Source organism: Pempheris klunzingeri, chromosome 8, assembly GCF_042242105.1.
Source record: "Pempheris klunzingeri isolate RE-2024b chromosome 8, fPemKlu1.hap1, whole genome shotgun sequence".
In the NCBI taxonomy this organism is placed as follows: Eukaryota; Metazoa; Chordata; class Actinopteri; order Acropomatiformes; family Pempheridae; genus Pempheris; species Pempheris klunzingeri.
Window position 1 is genome coordinate 5,116,454 of NC_092019.1, and position 23,071 is coordinate 5,139,524.

Here is a 23,071-nt window from a genome sequence, read left to right on the forward strand (position 1 = left end):
TATTCTATAAAGGCCTGGACCTTATAAGTAAATGCATTGAACAACTGAACAACTTTAACATGCATTCTTTTTATAGTTACACTGGCATGAACTCTGGTTTCCCACACATCCCATAATGTGTAGGTGGCAGATAAGAGTTTTGTTGCTTGGCAACACTAAAGTTTGGTAGCAGAGTATGAAGTCTGCGGTTTATTTGAGGTAAAGATGGGCGGGCAGGCTGTGCTTTAGTGTGAAGTGGTTTTTAGACTAGTTCTATTAGGACTCCTTGGTTTCAGGAGTACATGCTCGAGTAATTCTCACACACACACACACACATGAAAACCTGCTATTTAAAATATAAAATTAGAACCTCTTTAACTGATCAGCCACGGGGGGAAGGTTGATTTAACTATTACTGCACTACCACTGTCATTTCAAATGAAGTGGCTTCACCTCAGCACGGAAGTGGCCTGGTCGTCTTTGAGCTGCTCCCACCATTAGAGGGCAGTAGTGCCCTTATTTTGCTGTATGACATGAAATTTTCAGACTGAAACATTAAATTTTGATCCTTGTTTATTCACAACTGATCACGTATAGAATAATGTACTCAACTGATTAACAAAATACATGTTATATTGGATGGCTTTTGTCATTCTTTTCTTAAAACTAAACTTAGTTGCTGTTCGGCTATTTGATGTTGCACTGTGATCCTGAGGTGTTTCATCTCATTAAGAGACTAATTTTCACCAGCAGTTTTTCCTGGAAATACTGAAGAGAAACACTTGAATTCTTCTAAGATATTGAAAGAGATAGTTGCCTTTTTTTTTTTTTACATCAAATCTAAGACCAAAATGGCCACCAATACTGCTGCTCAGCTGGCACTGGTTTAAATTGATGCCGACCATTTATTTCTATAAATAGACATTATTAAAGTACCCAGAAAGAAGCATGCACACACAAACCACGAAATTACAGTCCCAACAGATGGAGCAGGTCCTATGAATCGTCTGTTTGGCCAGCTCTGTTACACATGAGTTTGGCTGCCAGAGATCCGTATGTCGGAGTCTTTGCCTCAGGCTGCACTTTGTCTGTGTGCCTTCTCCCTGTGAACAAGGACAGCAGAGCTCATTAGATGGACCCTGCTGTCGGGGCTGCAGACATTACCAGTCAGATAAATCCAGGGTCACTGCCGGCAGATTTATACCGTCACTGCTGGCTAATCAATACGCCATACTCAATCCAAACAGGTCAGCACGTAACATACTCTGTAGTGTGACAAGTGTTGATCAAAAACTTACCAGGAATCCTGTCCATTGCGATAAAATTGCGATCTTGTTGCTTTATTTTTGGCCTGTTTCGGGCAATCAGGAAAACTCCAAGGAAAGACAGAAGACAACTGGAAAAGAGTTTCAGGAAGGACTGATACCATCTCACAGTAAAAAACAAACATTTAAAACTGCAATAACTGATGTGTTATTGAAAACTTACCCAAATAGAAACATGAAAATGTTTAGTAAAGCCAAGCCTTCAAATTCCTGGTAAAATACAATCCCTGCAAAATGAGAAAAACACATATTTTTTTATACACAATTTTTGTGTGTCTAAGGTAGCCCTACGAATCCTGTGCACATTACACTGGGATGATGAGAGAAAAGAGTTAGCTGTAGTTCTTAAAAGGTGAGTAGCAACACAGAAAATGTTCAGAATCATATAGAAAGCAATTTACCGGAGCGCTTTGGTAGATGAATGGTTACAGTAAATGTTACACGTCGCCCTGGTTACCTCCCTTCTAGGCTGTCTGCCTCTTTATTGTACCGTCCAATAAATGAAAAAATTGCGAAAAATAATCTCTAGCAGAAAACAATTTCCTGTCAGTGACCATTTTAATAGCAGAAAGTTGACAAAGAACAGTCGATCCTCACTTGTCCTGTGCTCACTTCACTGTCCACCAGTCAGGTTAGGACCAAAACAATAATTTTCTTCAATGTGGAGCAAAACTAATCTCAAAGGAGAAGTCCACCCCCGGTTGTTCTTGCACTGCCAGATATAATACATCAGCAATTTGTTGTTTAATGCATTCATTAAACAACACTTGTGGGTTATACGTGTAGGTGGAGAGAGCAGTAGTAATACCAACAGCAATATCAGACGAGGAGATTCTCAGAAAAGGTGGCTTGAAAACACACGGCTTGTGGCTGTCTCTCCTATGATGGATTGTCTCTCCGTACGATTGTGGGACATCAGTGCAAAATGGTGGAAAGAAGCTGACGTTCTTTTGTTCTAAGAGACTGGCACCCAAAGCTGATGCACACTGTTGAGGTTTTGGACTGCTGGAAAATGTTCTGCTCTTACACTCCGCTGAAGCATCACTTGAAATAGCTTGAAATGACAACATGTCACCAGCGGTTGGGCAATACATCCACAAGAATAACAAACAAGAAAATGGATTTAGTGATGAAAGGTCCATTATCAAAAATGGGTTTAAATCATAATGTTCTAGGGTGTGTTTTGCACTCAAGACAAAAATGCTTTTGAGAAGCAATTGAAGCTTTGAACAAAGCACACTATTACAGACAGGATAATAAAGACCTGACCTGGCAGAATATGCGTGCTATAAATACTGAAAAGGACTCCTAAGTGGTTCACATATATGGGAGTGAATCACCATCTTGACTGTGTATTATGGTCCACTGTGTTGTGTCATGAATCGATTTCAACTACTGCAGTGAGTTTTATAAAAAAGATGTGTTTCTTACTCAAAAAACTGAGTTTGAGTTGGGATCAAAAGCTATCCTCCATACAAATCTTAAAAGGTTATGGCTGTTTTTTTTCCTGTACTGACAACAAATCACGTCAAGACCAGACCCAACAATGCGCTAATCTTTCTCAATACTATCTGGCTTCCCTGGCCCGTTTGTGGCTCTCAAACCACTGGTTCACACTGCAGACATGAATCTTTATCTTCTGGGTCAATTTAATAAAAAATGTCTGATAACTTCATTGAATTTTCCAGGGAAGAACAATGTAACATGGTACAAACAATAGGATGTCATATATTTGAAAGAAGAGAACCTTAAACTCAACTAAACTACTTGAATAATTAATTAATTATTCATTTGTTAGTAGAGACATTATTCTACATACATGTTGTATGCTTGTATATAGATACATTTTTGCATGTTTAGGTGAATGGATTAAAAAACACTATGTAATGCTAGCAATTAATCAGAATGAATTAGTTAAAGATGTACTAATTTAACACAGTTTTCCCTGTAATTACTGCCAAATTACATAATTCTTTGTAATTCATAATTCTATAAAGCCTACTGTTAATTATCATGACATTATTCTGAATTTACCAACTCATAAAATATAACTACTTTAATTTTCAGTGAGCTCTGGGAGTGGAAATGTCCGCCTGAGGTCCCGACTAAACATCCCAACAATACCATGATCATTTGTCCAATACTTATGATACTTTGTCCAATACTTTGTGTGTTTTTTTCATGAAATTTGTTTGACAAAAAGAAAAATACAGATCACTTGTCTTTTCAATTAGACAGAGAAACAGAGGGCAGTGAGTAAAACCCATAGAGAGCGACACCTTCATGGTTGACATACCTGCAACAATGGCACTTGCGGTGAAAAACACAAAGTTGATAGGAACCACCTCTGTGGCATCAAACATTTTCATTGCCTGATTGAGAAATCTGTGTTGAGAAGAGAAGAAGATTGGAGAGGTGCTATGAATATAATAACCTTGGTTATAGAGACAACATGTAGCGGTCCATTCATCCATCATAATGCTTTAGGTGTGCTGCAGGTACCATGTCCAATATATTATTTTCCTCAGTTTGTTCAGGAAAAAAATTGCATCTAGCCTGTGGCAAACATGAGGGACTTGAGCAATAATAAAGAGGCTGAAAGAGGAAAAAACGAAGGTGCACAGATGTAGAGAGAGAAAACCTTGACTAACTTGATCTGGAAGGCGCAGGAGGCGACCATGATGACAAACATGACGTAGAAGATGGGGTAGATGAGCTGCAGCTGGCCTTTTATTGACTCTGTGATCATCCCTGACACAGCTTTGACAGAGATGACTGTCAGGGAGGCTGCAGCAACACAGAAGCAACTCATCACTTCAGCATTTAGTCGTATAATTTAAAGCAATAAAACAGTTGCTGACTGGTTGATGCTGATTTGTGAGGGTGGTTAATTGCCTCCTAGTGATTTTTAGAGAATATTTTGTTCCATCATGCTCTATTCAGCGCTTAACTGGAATGATAACAGACTATTGGTCCATTTTTGGAGGCCAGGCAACAAAGCATGTTCTGACTACTTACATTTGTTAAATCCAGAACCTCTGCTTTCAATTAAGCTTTCATTTGTACATACCGAGCAGAGCCACCAGTAGCATCACGATGACAATGTGCTTCACATTCTTCCTCTTGTACAGATAGAGCAGGATGCAAAAGATGATGACCTCTATAAACTGTTGAGAGAGTGAGTGACAGAAAGGGGAAGGTCACACAAATCATCAATTCAGCTTCCATGTCCTCAAACTTTGCACTCAAATTGTACTTTTATAACAAAGTGCTGCATGCAGACAGTGCATTTTAATTGGAACAAATGCCAGTGGCACTGAAATTAAATGAATTGCTGGTCTTGAATGAGAAGGGCCACAGGCTGTCCTTGTGAGTCCAATAGCATTCAGCTGTTCAAGGACCTCTGATATAACATCGTGCAGCCCTTATGGATGAAGAATAAGAAAGGAGTACACCAGTGGAACTGAAAAAGGAAAAGCTGACCTTTAAATGTCTCTCAAAATCATTCCTGTTTCTCTATGAATGTGTTAAATAGAGGGCACAATTCATTAGTCTTTTTGGAAATGGAGTTAGAAAGACGAAAGACCTGGGTCATTTGCAGTAGATTTACAATTTAATGCCACACACCCCGTGAATGACACCAAAAGTGTTTAATGGTCAGAGTCGGATGAAATCATTTGATAATAGTATGCCCTCTGGAAATAATGAGAAGATAGTGATAGATATTTCATTTTCCTCTGATTAATCACCACGTACAGTTAATACTGTTGGAGGTTGTTGCTCTGCAGGCTGGCGAGAATTCATAATGCTTTGCCAGAAATGGAAAACAGCACACCCTTTCATACACCATCACTCGCTATGGCTAGAGGCAGCAAGACTATCTCAATTTAAAAAACATCTGTCCTTCTATCCAGCCATCTGTATTTTATTGGAACATTTCTCTTTTGTTTTTCATCCAATAGCTGCTCTTTTGCCTCTGAGCGTGTTTGTATTGGTTCGGCAAAATCGACTAGATTCAAGGGCGGACTGTGGAGTATGGTTGAGAGATGCTGTGTCCTGAATAATGATGGCACTGCTACCCAGGGCACATGTTCACTGTTTACATCACTGGCTAGCACCCCTGATGAGCTGCTCGCTGTTACCCTTCTGGGCTCATCTGTGCCAACTTTGATGGATAATGTGCACGTAATCGGTTGTTTAACAAATAGCAAAGTGAATACTGGAGTTTGGAGAGAGATTTGGTCTGATAATATTGAATCAATGCCTCTCTGACAGTCTCAACTAAGTAATTCTACGTGATATAGAAGGATTTACTTTTTAAGATTGATTTTTGCATGCATGATGGTTTATAGAAGTAAATACAGGATAAAATAAACATATTCAGAAATGCAAAAGCCTACAGATAATCAGTGTTGTTCAAGATTTCTACAAGTAGTTTCCTGAAGAACAGATCAAATGTGTCACAAAATGGAGCTTCTCTGTTCTCCTCACTCCTGAATTACACAAATCACTGTACCTCCATAAGAGAAGTTTAACCTAAAAGGTGGAAAATGCAGAGCTTCATATCTCTCTCTATACTGCTGCCATGGGAGTGCTGGCATAAATGGAAAAGCAGCAGGATATGACCTGCCGCTGCACAAATCCTCCTTTAAAAACATTGACGGTGTTTTCAACCGAGACTGGTGTTAACGTTTGGAGCTAACATTTACATTTTTGTGATGAGTAGGTTTTGAGAAAAACGCTTTGTATCAGCTCTGTACCAGATCCATCTCTATGGTAACAGCTATGTTTATGCCATCCCCGCCTGAAGCGAAATTAAAGTAGGAGAGCACATGGGTGAGTGCTAATGCACTTGCAGACCATGAGGTGGGAGCAGCAGTTTTTAAAACTGAGAGCAAAAACATGAACAATCTTGGCTTTAACGGACTCGTTCCCCACTTCACATTCATTTCTATGAAACACAGCAGCCGTACAGAGAACTGAGCTCATCCATATGAGCCAGCAGGACTACAACAGGAGATCTTTCATGGGTGTGAGGTTTAATTACATCATTCTCTGAGGTCAGCTTATTCATCAACTGCACTTCAACTCTGTGACAGAGGATTAATAAAAATATAATACTTTATTTAGCCTCGAAGAGTAGTCCTCCTCTTGCTTCTCTCCACAGGGAGGTTAAAGGTTGGGGAAGCCAAATAACAGCAGAACAGGAGCTGCTATGTATACAGTGACATGTTTGAGGACACTGCAGTGTGCTGCTTAAAGGTACACAGCAATATACTGGACATATAAACAGTAGCTCCAAGGGAGCAAGAGCATGCTCACACATACGCATTACTGAATTAAGGGGAGATAGTTTTAAAGGGTTACATACAAGGTAAAGCAGGAAGTGCCAGCTGATGGCATAGTACTGGACCAGATGGGCTGTGATGTGTGTGGATGTGTGGGGGGCAAAGGTCACCAGGACGTATGTTCCTGTTATTGCCAAGGTGCCACCTATGAAAGAAAGAGAGCAGAGAGCGGTGAGATCGTGGTTAAAAATTATATAGGCTTAACAGATCCATTGGGTTTACATGAATCCTCTCGCTCACCTCCCACTGCAACTACTGCTGCTGTTATTAGTGGCCGCATCAGTCTCATTCTGTTCATCTCTCATCATCTCTCTCTTACTACAAAACTTCACTCTTTCCTGCCTTGCAACAAATTTAACCCCTAATACATACACATCTAAGGCTGCCTCTCATCAAACAGGTTTAAACTGCAGGTCATAGTATTTAAACCTGGGTGATCATAAAGCTCTACATCACTGATGCTATATTACAAACACAAATACAGACAATTCAGCACGATTCTTATACTGATAATTCATCGGTCTTAAAACAAATATATACTTGGCAGCTTTTTTGAACAGACATGAAAAACCTTGTTTCTTAAAAAGCCATTATAAAAAATGCATTGTGCTTTACATGTGCTTTGTTTGTTTAGAAATTCTGATTTAAGCATTAAGACAAACCTTGAAAACAACAGCTTGTAGTTACTTTTGAAAGACATGACCGTCTTGGACTACCACACGCTGAATGTGACTGTAATTTTTTCCTTTCATCTTTGTTTCTTGTCATTTTTTGCATCTTTTTTTTGTCATTTGTTGGTTTGTATAATTTGCAAATGGGGCACTGCTGTAAGACAGGTTGCTCTCACTGATTTTCCCATTTAAGAATTAAACATTCATGCAGTTAAATGATAACTGATGTCGCTCAGCAATTACAAGACAATAATAAAACTGGCAAAAATTGCCGATGAGTTATCAAAGACACCAACAATATTGCAGGGCTGTGTGGCGCTGATATTAATTTCCAATCTAGCGGCTGTAATGATCGTCATTGTGACGACCATCGCAATCATGCCATTTAGCGGCAGACTCTACAAACTGTTAAGACAAACAATAGCTTTCCAAAAAGCAATATAATAGGATAGGTTGAATAGATTGTGCTTTTTCTTAGGATAGTAGGGATAGCAATTAGACTTTTGGATGAAATGTGTTTTCTCTGCCACAGCTTCTTTCCACACTGAGATAATGTGTGAAATAACTTTGATATATCTGAACTGTAAGTTGTTATTTCTCAAGTCAAAGCAGGAATCTGAGTGTACGTCACACGTATGTCCTCGAGTGCTATGATCCTTTGTGCTTACCAACAATGTCAGAGGCGCGCACCGTCTCCTTGAGGAAAACCACCGATATGACAGCGCTGGCTAGAAAGTGAAAATATATGAAAACATATTCCTGTTAAAACATGTTAAAACACACATTTTTAAAAAGCAATCATATACACAGTCCAGACACCAAATAATTTGAATTGATTGAAGGCTGTTCAGCCATTTATTTTTTTTTTTTTTACCATATTCTGGGCTGAATGATTATTTTGATGCAAAAAGTCAGTTTAATAGCAAGCAAGGTCTGATACTTATTTCAATATTGACTTCATGAAAATACCAATTAGGTCAATAATAGTACAAACAGTATACACTGCTGGCTGGAAGCATGCATACTGTCACTGCATGATGAGTAATCAGATTTTACTATGCAGCAGGCACTGTGAAAACATCACTGTAATTTCTCATGTGCATTACTGTATGTGCGCACAAATCAAATGATCTACACGTACACACAAGCACTTGGTCCTGCACATGTGCACACAGTGTGACGATACCGTGATAATGCAGGCGCACATAAACAGATACATGTACAGATGATGAACGCCGAATGTTTGACATGTTTATATTGATCAGACTGATAAGATCTGTCAACTTGCTCAGATAAATGGAACTCATTAGGACTTCATAACACCAGCTTCAATTTACAGCAAGATGCTATTCCATGCCACATTTTTCATGGACCCATTCATCAATATCATTGTCAAAACGTGAAAAGCAATCAGTTTCACATGAGCTAAGCCCCAGATTAGTCTTCTTAATGGTTCCCCGGGATATGCACCGAACCGAGGGAGACGAATAAACATGCAGTATTTGGCTATCACAGAGACAGATATCGAGACAGGCAGATATGCATGCAGACACACTGAGGATAAACAAGCACATACACAGATGGATGGCCACACAGGCGGACTAACTGCCTGAGACAGAAAAACAAACTAGAGGACAAACAGACAGTGGACGGACTGACAAGGAGGCAAGTAGATGTGAAAGTGACAGCAGCCTGTCACAGTGACGAGGTCAGTTTACATAACACGCTGTGGCTGCTGTGTTGGAGGTCTTCGACACTTCACAACACCACTGAGTGCCTAATTTTACATCCTTTTCTGTCATTATTCTATTTTGTATTCCACTGATATTTCAGCAGAGCCAGCTGTGGCAGCTGGAAGATTTTGGACACAACTACAGTGAGCCAGTGCCAGTCAGCCAGACGGTTTTGCAGGTGATGGCACGCAGACAGAGACACGCTTATTATATGGAAAAATTGCTGGAAAATACGGTAAAACAGACAGACAGACAGGCAGTTTGAGTTGGCTCTGCCACCATCCTAAGGAGATTAACTACAGAGCACAAACAGCTCAATATGTCAGAGACACACAGCGTGTCACACATGGGATTACTGTGGCGTCATGGCTTGACAGGTTCTCAACATGGATGGTAAACATTGATTATAAAGCGCAATTGCAATTCTTTTAGTAAAGGTTTCCTAATACACCCAAGCCACTAAGGTATATTTTGTTTATGCTGTTTTCACCTACTATTGTTTCCTGTAAGGCACATTGTAACCTTGTTGGGGAAAGTTCTGCATAAATAAAGTTTGTTTTTAATATTACTATAAACAAAACAACAGCAAATTAAAGCTAAACTTCCACTCAAATACGCTCAGTGGCTGCGAGTATAAATAAAATCACGCTGATGGAGCATCTTTCAGAGGAAAGGTTGGAACAAGGGATGGATGTGCATGATGCCGGGGGGGACATTACTGTCAAAATGGAAGTTTATAAAGACTCTCGTTGGCATTCTGATGAAACAGTCAGTTGTTAATATTTCATACTGCGAGCATGTTCGCATACACATTTAGGACTCCTTCTTTGCCTCTGGGACCAGCTGGATCTAACAAGTAACCATAGCAACTCCATACAAAGTGAGATTCACGCGGCTTGATAAAATGAGAAATGTGGCAACAGGAACCTCTGGGGTACGCAGTTCTGTCACAGCTCCGGTGTGCTTATGGAGGTGTGTGTGTGTGTGCGCGCATGGGATCAGAACTGCCCCTCTATGTGCTCTCTCTCAGATGTGTAGTAATAGGAGCCTCCCTGCAGGAAAACACACCGTGTCAAACATTCTTTCACCACACAGATCTAACATGAACGGATGAAAGCAGCAAAAGTTGAGCTGTCATCTCCCAGAGAAGCTCAAATAAAAGAAATGTTGCTACATTGCACATATTGTACGATCACAACGTCGCAAATGACGAAAAAATTGAGACTTTTGAAAGCTCTCTTGTACTGTGAAAACATGAAGGCTGGCTTTCAGATACAATAGACTAATGTTGTAATAAAGATACTGTACAGGAATTTTATAATGTAATATTGCAGTCAAAAGTTTTGAGCCTGAATGACAACCCAAACTTTGGAAAAATATGAAAAGATTTAAGACATTTCGTCAGTTTTTCTCAATTAAAGCCAAAGATCTGTTGGAAATGATAAAAATCTGACTGCTTCACACAGTGCTAAACAACACATCTTAGTCATTGTTACAGTGCTACAGGTCTGACATCTGTGAGCAATGTTGATACAGTGTGTGAAATGTGAATCAGATTCCTGTTTATTTGCACCATGCAAGCCTCTTTGCATGTGGTGACATGGTACTTGAGGGAGACAGCCGATGCTCTGCTTCATACAACAGCATTTGGGATGATGCTGTCATTCCTAATAGAGACCGGTGGGCTCTGTGGATGAGGACATTAGTAATTGCTCTCCATGGAGCGTCAGAGTGCCAGTGTGACATGCACGGACAGGCGGATGACAGCAGCATCATCAGCTCTCCCAGTCCTGTCCCATTCCTCCGCTGCTTCTGCTTTCTACTTGGTATACATCTCTGCATGCTGTCCGATTTCATTCATAGCTTATTCTCTCCTCTTCCCTGTCCTTCCTCTCACTTCATCATCTTCTCCTCTCAGCACCCAACCTCCTGTGTCCTCTCTTCTACCCACCCAACCACTTGCAACCCTTTTGTTTACTCATCCAAGGGCTCCCACTGTCTGTCCCCCCCTCTGAGCCTTCACACAGCTCTTGGAAAACAGGCACAACAGCGCCGCAGGAGGGGAGTGTGTGTGTTAGTCTCTGGTCGAAAAAAATCTGCTAGACTCTGGTGTTATTACGCACCACTACAGTTATGCACACATTTACGTGTGCTTATATGTGTGTGTGTTTGCCGAGTTGCGTACAGCAGTGAGTCAGCGGTGAGGTGAGAGGTAGAGTCACGACAGCAAAGAGCGACCTGCACATTCTCCCCTGAGCTCCACTTGTTAGCTCAGAGGAGGACAGACTGTGTCACGGCTTCAGACATCTTCCTCTCCTTTCACCTCTTTTCATCTCTGGCTTCATTAATTCTCAAGACGCTCCTTCAAGACACACTTCAGCTGCATATTATTCATGAAAGACTAGTGTGTTTTTATAGTGATAATGATGATAGTAAAATGGAAATGAGCAGAGTAATTGTTGGTACCTGTGGATCATGAGAGAGTCATCATGACAGCTCTCAGTAGAAGGTAGTATATAGTATATAGAAGTAATCTTGTTATGTAAATGCATCTTATGGCGTAACTGCTCACTGAAGAAGGTACAACACCATACAAGACTACAATGAGGAGGTGTAGCCTTCTTAACAAGATTCATGGTTTCGTTCAGTGCTTTATTCCAACAAATACATCCATTTGCAAGACGTGACTGTAGGAAAATCGTTTGAAGCGTCGGGGAAATAACTGTCATTAATATCCATGACTCACCACCACCTCCAGCGCGGTGAGTGATGAGTGGCGGGAGGTAAGAAGCGAACCTATTCAATATTTAACCTGTGTTTAGAGTGTTTGCACTGAGCTGGCTGCCAGCTGTAGCAACCGGACAGGCTTTGTTTTGATTGGCTAATGAATCCAGCTTGCTTGGCTCATGACAGCTTTAGTTCACACTGTGGGCTGTAAAAATGATCATTTCTGGAGTGGACTGTTGGATTTATAATGTCAGAAGTAATTGGACTTTGTGAAATCACCCATAAAATTTGAAAGGTGGAAATATACATATTCATTATGTGTGTCCAGAGCAGGATATAAACTATGAACTTGAAGAACAGTCAAAAACGCTACACACTGACCCTGTGAGCACAAGGTCGTGGTTTTAATTTATTCTCAAAGCAACAGCATGAAGCAGCCGTTAAAAGTTTCTTTTTAAAGCATGTGTTTGTGAGAGTGAGAGACTCCACTGGATGAGGTGAAGACCTACCAGGCTTGCCAGTGCAGGTAGCTGCAACTACTGACTACTACTGTAGATACAGACTTTAGATACAGCAGTTCGTTTTCATGTCCTGTCGTTTGAGCAAAGTGCTATTAAGATTTGTTTTGTCCATATCTACAAACCAGGAGATGGGAAATAAGAACAGAGGTACACCAAAAGAGGAGAGCTGCACTGTTGCAGTTGCTCTCAACATTATGCAAACATGTTTTTTTATATTGTCCATAGATCAGTGGTTACCAGCCTGAGGGGCGGGACTCTGAGATGATCAAACCCAAAACCTATCAATTATTTTGAAGTTAAAATTTGTAAAAAAGAAAAAAACATTTATTTCTTTAGATCTTTGTTGCAGCTGTATGCAGTGTGTCCATTTTTCCTGTCCTTTCTCTCGCTCAGCCGAGGTCTTCTTGATCATTCCTCAATAAGGTGCACCTGACTCAGAGAAGGAAGTGGATAAATGCTCAGGAGAGGAGGCTTATCATTTGCATCCGGCTGGTTTTGCTGCCTCTCAGCCTGGCTTCTACATCATGTTCTTGCTTGACTGTGTTTGCAGTGCTGATTTAGTGTCCTGGTTGTTTTTAATGTTTTCATGTTAATAAATCTCATGGCTTGGATATTATAAAAAGGTGTTGGTAACAGTAATGGTTCCTGTAATCCTTTTCTAACTTGTGAAATACAGAAAACCTTCACATTTTTAGCCCTCTCAAATTATTCAGCTAAAAGAAAGAAATAAAAAAACCTCCTTACGTCAGTCTGGTAGACACACTCAACTGATGATAACAGGTCACAAGTAAACATTGCTTGTTTGAAAGGTCAAAAGTCAAAAAGGTTAGGAATTAACGCCATAAATAGATGTATTTTTCTGAGACGACTGCTGTCTTAAAATATGGATGCATCTACCATGGGAGAACAAATCCTGAAGCGCCTATTTGTTCCTGATGATTGTCAAGTAAAACTGAAGCCTTCAAACTGCAATACTGCCTCTGCTTGTTTTTGAAGTATCTATAAAAACACTATGTTCTGTATTTATGATGCATTTCAAAGATTTTTTCACACACAAAAGCAAAACCTGTCAGCCTTTCAGCGAGACACGTAAGCACTTGGCATGAAGAGGCTTGTGTATGACAAGATCAGAAGAAAAAGAACAGACTTCCCATGACAACAAGGGATGAGGTTTTCTCAGAGGAAGCACCCTTTCCTCCTGCCTTCATGCATGTATAATGTATGAGGGGGAAAAAAGGCTGCACTTACCTATGACAGACACAGAGCCTAGCGGGGCTATGAGGGATGCTGGGGCAAAGCCGTAGGCAGCAAAGTTCCCCAGCTCCCCGACACCCATGAGAACCACTCCACACCACCACATCACTGAGGTGTAGTATGGCTTAGAGCCACGCTGAGCCTGACGGACGTGGGCATATTTCTGTCAGGGAGAGAGGGAACATGAGCCTGAGGCATCACTCAGATTAACTAGATCCAATAAATGGATAGCTGCACAAGGCAAAGTCAAACATACACCACATAGATAACTGTACAGCCCCACACTGCCAAATACATAACACTTGAAAAATAAGGTGCCTCTCAGAAGGGGCATGACACTAATTAAGCTAATCAGTGAGGTGGGAAGCTTTACAAGGCAAACGCAGATGCACTCTTCATAATCATTGACGATTCTATCAAACACTGCCTAATTTAAAAATGTTTTTTTCCGCCTTTTCCAGAACTTTTTCACACTTAGATGAAGATGTCACGCCCTCTAAATCTGACACAGCCTGCGTGCCGCTGCCACAAACACCCCCGTTCCTGCACCAGCATTAAAAGAATTCTCAGCATTCGCTAAAACAGAGTGTAATTGAGCAATTGAGACACTACTTTGGTATTATCTGAATCACACAGTGGAAAAAACAATGATCATTTTAGAATATTTTGATATCTGAGCTTCTAAAGCTTCTCAGTCTGGTTGAGGCTACAGAGGGTGTTTGCTTGAAGTTAATGAATTACATTTACTCTCTAAATGACTTGGATTAATTATTTAACAGTATGCAGCACAAAAACAATCGCTAACACTTGAAACCCTTGAAATAGTGCTGGTAAGACATCAGGCATACATTATAAGCTCATTATTAGAGCATGATTAGTATTATAGTCAGGTCCTGATTACTTAACTGGACAATTGTATTGCTAATCACAATATTAAAATGAAACTTCTGATGTTTACACAGAGGGCAGAACATTCGCTTCTATCAGTTCATTTCTTCATATCCTTTATTGGTATGAAACACATTTCTATTTCTTCTGTTTCATTCCTATTATCTGCTGCACACTCCCTGCTGTGAAAATGTCAGCGGATCACAGTCAGAGCCTACTTGTACTTTCAATAAATTGCTGGTGAACACATAGAGTTTGCTAAAGAGAGAGCGAAAACTATCAGGAGAAACGCAGTCTTGCAGTACCTTGAGAGTGGAAAATGAATCTTTACAGACATTACTAGCCCGCTGTGTACTGAGTGTCTGCTCCTACCTGTATGTTGAGTGAAATGCTGATTAGGACATTCCCACATATGGAGATTATGATTCCCAGGAGATAAGTCTGTGGGAACAAACAGTGAACAGGTACAAGATTAGGTGACGCTCTACTTGTCACACAACAACTCCAAACACACCATAATACTTCCCGCAAGTCTTCCCTCCAGCTGTCACAGCTGTCATTTCCATGACAACCACAGAGAGCGTTGTCCCATTGGTGCTCTATTTAAAAGGCACTAGTGTGTGTGTGTGTGTGTCTGTGGCTTCTAGGGTTTCGTAGTATCGAGCTTTCAATTCTCACACAGGCATTTAATACACATAAGCGAAAACACAAGCACTCCCTCACCCTCTTGTCTATCCCACGATATACAAAACCTCACAAAGGTCTGGATGCAGGATAGTAAACACCTGGTTATGAAACAAATGCAAGGTTTTGAGATAGAACTAGGGTAATTTACATGTATTGTTGGTAGAAGTTGGTAAAGACTGGAGTGTCACAGCAGAAAATTATAATAATACTAATAGTCTACAGCCATGCTAGTGGCTTTATGAGGCTGTGGACCTACTAAGGCGCAGCTACATGCTAATGCCAGCATGCAAACATGCTCACAATGACTGTGGTAAATGTCTATGTTTGGCTGGTTATTGACTCTAATGTTGTTCACTAACTTAGTTTAGTGTGAAAGAATGCCGACATGCTCACAGTGACAATATTAATGCCACCATCATATCGAATTTATTGTAATTATGACTTTCCAGCTTGTAAATACCGTTCATGTCGATATCCAAGTCATAACTATGATTTGAAATCTTCCGAGAGCACTGTTGTGTCTAACATTCACACAATTACAAAGGTAAACTACTGATGTTGAGAAGGTAAAATGTTCACCATCTTAGTATAACATATTGTCATGCTAACATTTCCTTCATGCTGTCCTTTCTAATACCAGGAAGAGCCAATATGGACATCTTTTGCAGGAACTCTCAGCAGGAAACGCATAATTGGTGTTTAAGTCATGGAAGGAAAAACAGGACCCATTCGTTTTAAGTGCTTCAGGAATACACCAGGCTACTTTCTCCCATATGCTCGGAGAATTATTGCCAAGAAGAAATTTAATTTTAGGTCATAAACATACTGGCGGCTGTGGGCGGACAAAGTTTACAAAGAAATGAAAGCGCTCAGAGGGGGTGGAATGTGAATGATGAAAACCTGGAGAAAGAAACCCAATCGCTATAAAAGAAGTAAGAGCATCCAAACACACACAAGTATTTAGCCATTGAAAGAGCATTATGAGAGAGATGGAGGGTAGAGAGAAAAAAAAGAGAGGAGATACGCAACGATGAGGAGGTAAAACAAAGAAGCAGGAGGCAAACCAAGAGAGAGGGGTGAGCTGGAAAATGAGAGGGAGGGAGAACGGTGTAGTAAGAGGATGGAAAAGAGGACAGCAACACCAGATTTTAAAAAATCAAAGCAGTGAGAGTGTGTCAATGTTTAGGTTCGGCTGTGAGATAAGACAGGCATTGGGTTATTGTCGATAATATCCATCTGATATAGTTGACGATGAGATAACATATGAATGAATTGTAAATTAATTCCTCTGGTCCCCAAACATAACAGCCGATCACTATCACACAACCCAGAGGTCGTCTATCGCTCTGTCAGAGCACATCATTAGACACCCTCAGTGAAAATATGAAACACTTCTGTGCAGCACTGAGGGGAGGGGGCTGTCCTTACAGCTTACGCTTAAGAGGCATTAAGCCAGACCAAAACCCGTTCTCTGGAGAGTTTAGTCGTTTATACTTTTATTTAGAACAGTATAATAGTCTCAGGTGTTCTTCATTGCAGGGGCAAAATAAGAGTTTCCAGCTGAGTGTGTGAAGTGCAGGTCTGAGACTGAACATCAACGATCTCACATCCCAGCTGCAGCACTGTTATGTTTAACATTTGCACTTCCTCAAGACTTCCAAGGTCTCAGGGCTGCTGCTTTTAACTGCCTATGTGTGACGTCCATGCAATGATCATCTCCATAAATGAATTTCCTTTTAGACAAGACCAGAGTCTACAGCCACGCTAGCAGCCCTGTGAGACTGATGTCAGCATGCCACCATGCTCACAATGACTACGTTAATGTGCTGGTGTTTAGCATGTGTAATAATTACCATGTTCACACATGCTCTCACAGTTTAACGTGGTAGCATGCTAACATTTGCTAATTAGCACTAATCACACAGTACAGCTGAGGATAATGGGAATGTTACTAGTTTGGTTATAAACCAAATTACAATTCTGACCTAATGGTGGCATTAGATAACCGGACACGCCACATGGTTTGTTACACAGAATCATCAGGGAAGTCATCCGAAGGAACTGTTACTTTGCAGGTGATTGGACCATCTGCCTAAAACTGGATAACTTCAACCAATCAGATCAATGAACCATATCATGCAGTAAAAACTCTTGCCTGCAGTTCTTTGCTCTTCTTTGAATGAAGAAATACTCTCCTGTTTAGATAGAACTGATTCTTTAGTAGCATCTGTGCTAACATCTTTAGGAACTTTCGAACAGACAGTTGCTTCTCGCTGTCGTCACACCTAAACAGCCACGAGTCGGGGCAAGATGGATGTTTGCAGGATGGTGATCTTGCAAATCAAATTGCTCTGCAATGTAAGAAAAAGCCAGATGATCATCAAAATCCTGAGGCGTACATGAACGTGTGTCCCAAATCTTACAGGAAGCCATTCATAAATATTCATGATACAGGAGTGATACAGGAAATCGGGGATCGCCAAAATCAGCAGATTTGTTCTCTGTGGATCCCGAGTGTCAAATCAAAACAACTGCTGTTAAACACACATGAGACCGAAAGTACATTGATCCACACGCAAAGATAATAAATCCACATTGATGGCATGATCAGTCAAAACTGACAAAATCCCTCAACTGTTGAATTGATGGTCTACATTTCTCAACATGACGGGGAAACACTGCCACAGTAGGCTTTGGATAAATGTTTGGTGGTGCAGTGATTGATGTCACACTGCAATGGGATCAGTCTGTGCACCGAAAGAATAAAAAGCCCCTTCCTCACTTCTAAGCACACAGTAGAAGTTAACAAATTATAACAGACTTAACTGCTGCTTTCCCTAAAACCTACAACCCACTGTCAATTACTTTTGACTTATCTGATCAACACACAACATATTTCCATCCAAAAGCCCACTTTGAAATAAAACCACTTGTATTATACCCTCTTTATTGCATAACACAACTCATCATGTCCTCACCAGCCTGATAAAGAATTTAAGCCGAGTGGATTTCTTGGTAATTTTAAATTCAAAACCACCGCATAGACTCCACAGTGTTACTCCTCTATTCCACAGGCTGCCTCTATCTTCTCTTCACCCTCTAAGCCACATTCACCTTGACACCAAGTCTGATGAGTCCACTGACCTGTAACACATCTACAGCAAGGGTGACACCACATCAGAGGTAAACAGGATTTAGTGTGTGTGCTTGCTTGTTTGTCTATATATGTGTGTGATGATTGCACTGCATCAGAGGTAAACAGGATTTGGGCGGAGGAGGTGGGGAGCAGATGGGTGGCTCGATGATGAGTTTCCTCCGGGACTGATGTCATATCGAGGTAAAAAAGTGTGTTGGTGTGTGTGGGTGTGCAATGATAGACTGAATGTTGAAGCAGACTGACAGAGAGAGAGTGGTGCGTTGACTGTATAAGAGATGACTACGGCCGTGTGGTAATTCATGATGAGACAGACGGTGTCATCCATCAGGCCAGCTGTGCTGTTCACCAAACCAAGATCAATAACCTCATCAAGCTTTACAGGACAGAGTTAAAGTGGACCACTGCTTTGCTGTTACTGAGCCCACGACGAGGCTGCTACTTGATACTGAGAGAGGCCAGGAGGCAGAACGAGGTGTTTGACTGTGTGTGTGTGTGTGTGTGTGAGGGTGAAACAGCGTGCTAAGAGTACAAGGTGGTGGATGTACAGCCTGAGGATAGTTGATTCCAAAGGCTTCACACAGGAGATGCAGCAATTTGAAGTGTGAGGAGGAATTCATCTCACCTTTTCTTGGCTTCATCCATGTTATATTAACTCTGCCAGCAAGTGCGTTCAGTCCAATTACAGTGAATTATTCTTTTGTTTGTTTGCTTGTTTGTTTGTTTGTTGTGTCGGTGTTGGTGGAAGAGAGAGAGAGTGTGCATTTTCAATGTCGCAGCGGGAATCAAGCACCTCACCCAGAAAGCAGAAGCCTATCGCTCTCCTCACCGTGGGAGACAAATACACAGGAGAGAGTGTGTGAGAGAGGAAGCAAGGGAGAGAGAGAGAGACAGAGAGAGAGAGGGGGGAGAGAGGGAGGGAGAGGGGGAGTGAGAGTTTTCCTGCCTCAGGAAGAGCAAACAAAGCAGTCGAGGAAGGCAAGGCTGGTACACTGGGAGTGCCTTTGGCTTGTCGGCTTACTTAGCAAACATGACAGACTTTACCCAAGCAAAGCAAGAGACTTCATATCTCAAAGCTCCCTCAGCTGCATTGTACTTGTGTATTTATTAGTCTGAATTCACCTTTGATGTTTTAAATATCTGAACATTTTGCTGCTATTAAACTTCACTGTGCTATAGAGTCAAGGGAAATGTTTAAAAATAAGGTCGCTTTGTCTTTATAATTTTAGAAAGTTACTACATACATTTACTCAGGTGCTGTGCTTAAGAACAAATTTGAGGGTTTTATATTTTACATATGCATTTTATGCTGTTTTGTCCTCGTTATTTTGCAGATATTTAAGTATAATGTAAGAAACATTTGTAAGTAACAAACCACATACTGGCATTCAAAGCTCTTCTGCATTATATGCACTCTTATGTTTGATACTTAAAGTATATTTGAATCATTTTTTACTTAGTATATTTCTTTATTTTCTACTTTAGTAAAATTTACATCGCTACTTGTAACAGAGTTATTTTAAATTGTGGTATTGCTACTTTTATCTAAGCAAATGATCTGAGTACTTCTTCCACCACTGCATGTGCTGTCTGTCTGGACAATTATCCAGTTATTTTAGTGGACTTTTCCTTTACTACTCTAATTTATGTATGTGATGAAATCTGTTGTAATTGTGGGGTTGTTCCACACCAGCTACATGAGAAAACTGATTATACTCCAACTTCCTTTTAGCTTTGTCAAAATGTAATTAATTTGTTACAAAAGGTGGGATTCAGATGCAAAACGAAAAAATAAATGCCACCAGAGAACAATTGACACTAACTGACAGCTTAACTGGAAAACAACAGGGGACACTGATACAGACTCTGGCAGAAGCATATAAAACTAACCATGCTGTTCAGAGTCTTAACAAAAATCAGCAAAATGTCACAGTGAGAATCAGAGAAGGTGGTGACTGGAAACTGATGCTGATTGTGAGGAAACTTGCTGACAGGTCAAAAACAGATCCCTGTGTTCTTTCACTCAGCATTTAAAAGTCATGATGACACAAAATCAAACAGGAGTCCAACTGCAGTGGTCGAGCGAGTTTGAACATCCGTATCAACAAACACGAAAGTCAGCAAAAACTCCACAAGCACATTCATCATCATGGCACCATCAAGGACACGTGTCAAGCTTTGTTCACCACAGTTTGTCTGTTCCCTCCCTCATGGTGGAATTACTGTATTTCTGTATATTTTATGTTAAATTGCATTTAAGGCACTGTGTAAATTCTATTACACAGATGTCAGAGATAAAGTATAGTGGTCATTTTGAGTTTCTTGTAATTTCTCAATGCAAGTTTTTCATCTTCCAAGTACAAACTGTACAAAAGGCATGCTGGTGGTGTATATAAGACAGGACTGCACACCAGGCTCTGATTACAAATGAACACAAACACACACACACCCTTTGTCTACTTGTGGGCTTCATGTTTTCTACCTTAAATCTAATTCATAATCTTACCGTAACCTTAACCCTGCACCCTACATGTAACCTTGTAAAGCTATTCATCATCCTCACAAAGACACATGTGATGTTATACACTAGAAACTCTTGTGGCAAACAAATTTTCATAAAGCAAACTTGAACACCAGAACTTGAACCAATCTACACAGCATGTTTAGCTGCTAACCGCAAGTCTGGATCTCCTGCGTGACTCTAAACAAAAGCTGAATGAGCCTTAAAAGCTGACAGAGGGACTGACAGCACTGATCCTCCTCCTCCTCCTCCCCACCAGGACACTGACACACAGACAGACAGACAGATTGACAGCACGGCCCTTTGTGTCCACTGACAATGGGGGTCTGTCCCTCCCTGGGATGGGCTGATCTCTGGATGAAGCACTTCACTTTCTGCTCAGAGGTGGTGGGTACAGAAGTAGCATGGGTGAGAGGAGTCTCAGCTCAGAGGCAAATAGACTATTTCTTTCGGCTTCCTTAATTTATTAGGTCCATTTCTATGTTAGATAATATAAAAATATGCCAATTAGTGAAGAAAATTCTGCACAAATTTAACCCATCTGCAGCAAAAAGTCTTAACCACACTGAATTTATAAAACATTGAGCTTTAGTTTCAACCATTAGCGAGAGCCCATTATCTCCTGGGAACATGTGGCTGACTTCTGTTCTCATCTCAAAACGGGTGAGTCAACCAATCTCCCAATCTCTCGGTGTGCTCCTGTAACATCAGCACTTTCAGCCGCACCAGCGCAAACAGTTAAAGTGTGAGACAGGCAGATATTGTCCCCTGGATGTCGGGATGTTCTCTGAGATGGTGGGTAGACATTGGACAGAGGGAGAGCCGGGACCATTAGCCAGCTGTTCAGGACTCTTACAGTAGAGCTATTCACTCACAGCCCACCCATGGGCCATTACTCATTACTCACGCCTCTCACTCCTCCTATACATCTCTCTCTCTCTCGCTCTCTCTCTCCCCAATTGGTAATGTCACACTGAGGAAACATGGCAGAAAGAGGGAAACACACTGACAGGGGAAGATGAGCATGAAGAGAATGTGTGTCTGCCTGAGAGTAGGAGGGTTGAGGACTGACGCACACATAACAGGACATTAGCAAACAAACACAAACAGTGGAAGAGAGAGACTATATTACCATACACAAAAGAGACACACACACACACACACACACACTCAACCTAATGCACCGAGTCAGGGGAGTCTACTTACGAAGTTAAAAGTTCAAGAGAAAGAAAGACAAGGCCTTTCAACACAACAATTTAGTCATGATCACTTTAGAAAATAGCTCTGACAGGTGCCAACACCGATAGATCTCTGGCCGTCTGGGCTCCTCATCCACACTGAGTGCTCATTACCCAGAGAGCTTTGGAGGCTGAGGTTATATTTTGACTTCCAAGATTTGTTTTTTTTTAAGACTAACTTAATCTCCTCTTGGGCATTAGTGTGTAACTTCCTGCTCCAAAGAGAGTTCAGGGAGGGAAGTTTGTGAAAGTTGAAAACAGGAGAGAGATTGAATCTCATCTCTGCAGAGATGCAGTGAAGCTGAACAGCTGAAACTGGTTCAGCATGATGTCTATCTCATATACTGTAAGCATAGGAAATAATTTATGCTCTATAGGAGAAACGGGCATAAATACTGGCCCTGTCCAGTGATATATTGTATAATAAATAAGGGTGAAACTATGCACTCTCTTTTTTATTTCAATATTCTTAAGAAGCATTGTGTCCTTTATCGTTTTTTAAAACCAATAAACCTCTTATTGTATAACTTTACATCCAACATAACTTACCCTGAGGTGGAAGAAGTCTCTTCTGATAACAGTCTCGCCCAATAGTTTGACTTATTGTATCTCACAACACATTCATGGTTTTATAATTATTATGTATGGATCTATTCCACAACCTCTGCAACAACCAGCAATAAATCTGCAAAGACAGCTGTCTCACATCACATCATTCAGGCTCCACAGAGTGTTTATTCTCCCTCTTTACCTGACACATCAGTTTGAACCTTAAACAAACTTACCCGCAGTGGATTTTCCAGGATCTCGGCGCGGTGAGCCTCAGCAGAGGTCATTTGTGGTAAACTTGAATTCGTCATGTTTTCCTTATCGTGTAATAAGGCAATAAAATCTCCCAGATCACAGCTTCCACTCTGCTCACATCTTTGTCCGCTGTTTTTCATCTCATCCCATCCCGTGCATCCCACGTCCTCCTCTCTCCAGAGGAAACTCAGACGGAAAAATCCCAAAAGTTTGTCACTCGA

At 40.8% G+C, this 23,071-nt stretch overlaps 1 protein-coding gene across 1 annotated transcript; it reads right to left on the bottom strand.

Annotated features, from left to right (window-relative positions):
* Window positions 1-572: 572 nt before the first annotated feature.
* Window positions 573-23,071, bottom strand: LOC139205777 (NIPA-like protein 2). The gene is made up of 11 exons (XM_070836088.1): window positions 22,832-23,071; window positions 14,819-14,887; window positions 13,553-13,721; window positions 7,992-8,051; window positions 6,676-6,797; window positions 4,375-4,471; window positions 3,956-4,091; window positions 3,601-3,689; window positions 1,468-1,531; window positions 1,278-1,375; window positions 573-1,082 (listed from the first exon to the last, which is right to left on the bottom strand). The coding sequence occupies exons 1-11, from the start codon at window positions 22,988-22,990 to the stop codon at window positions 976-978; spliced, it is 1,170 nt and encodes a 389-aa protein (XP_070692189.1). The 5' UTR covers window positions 22,991-23,071; the 3' UTR covers window positions 573-975.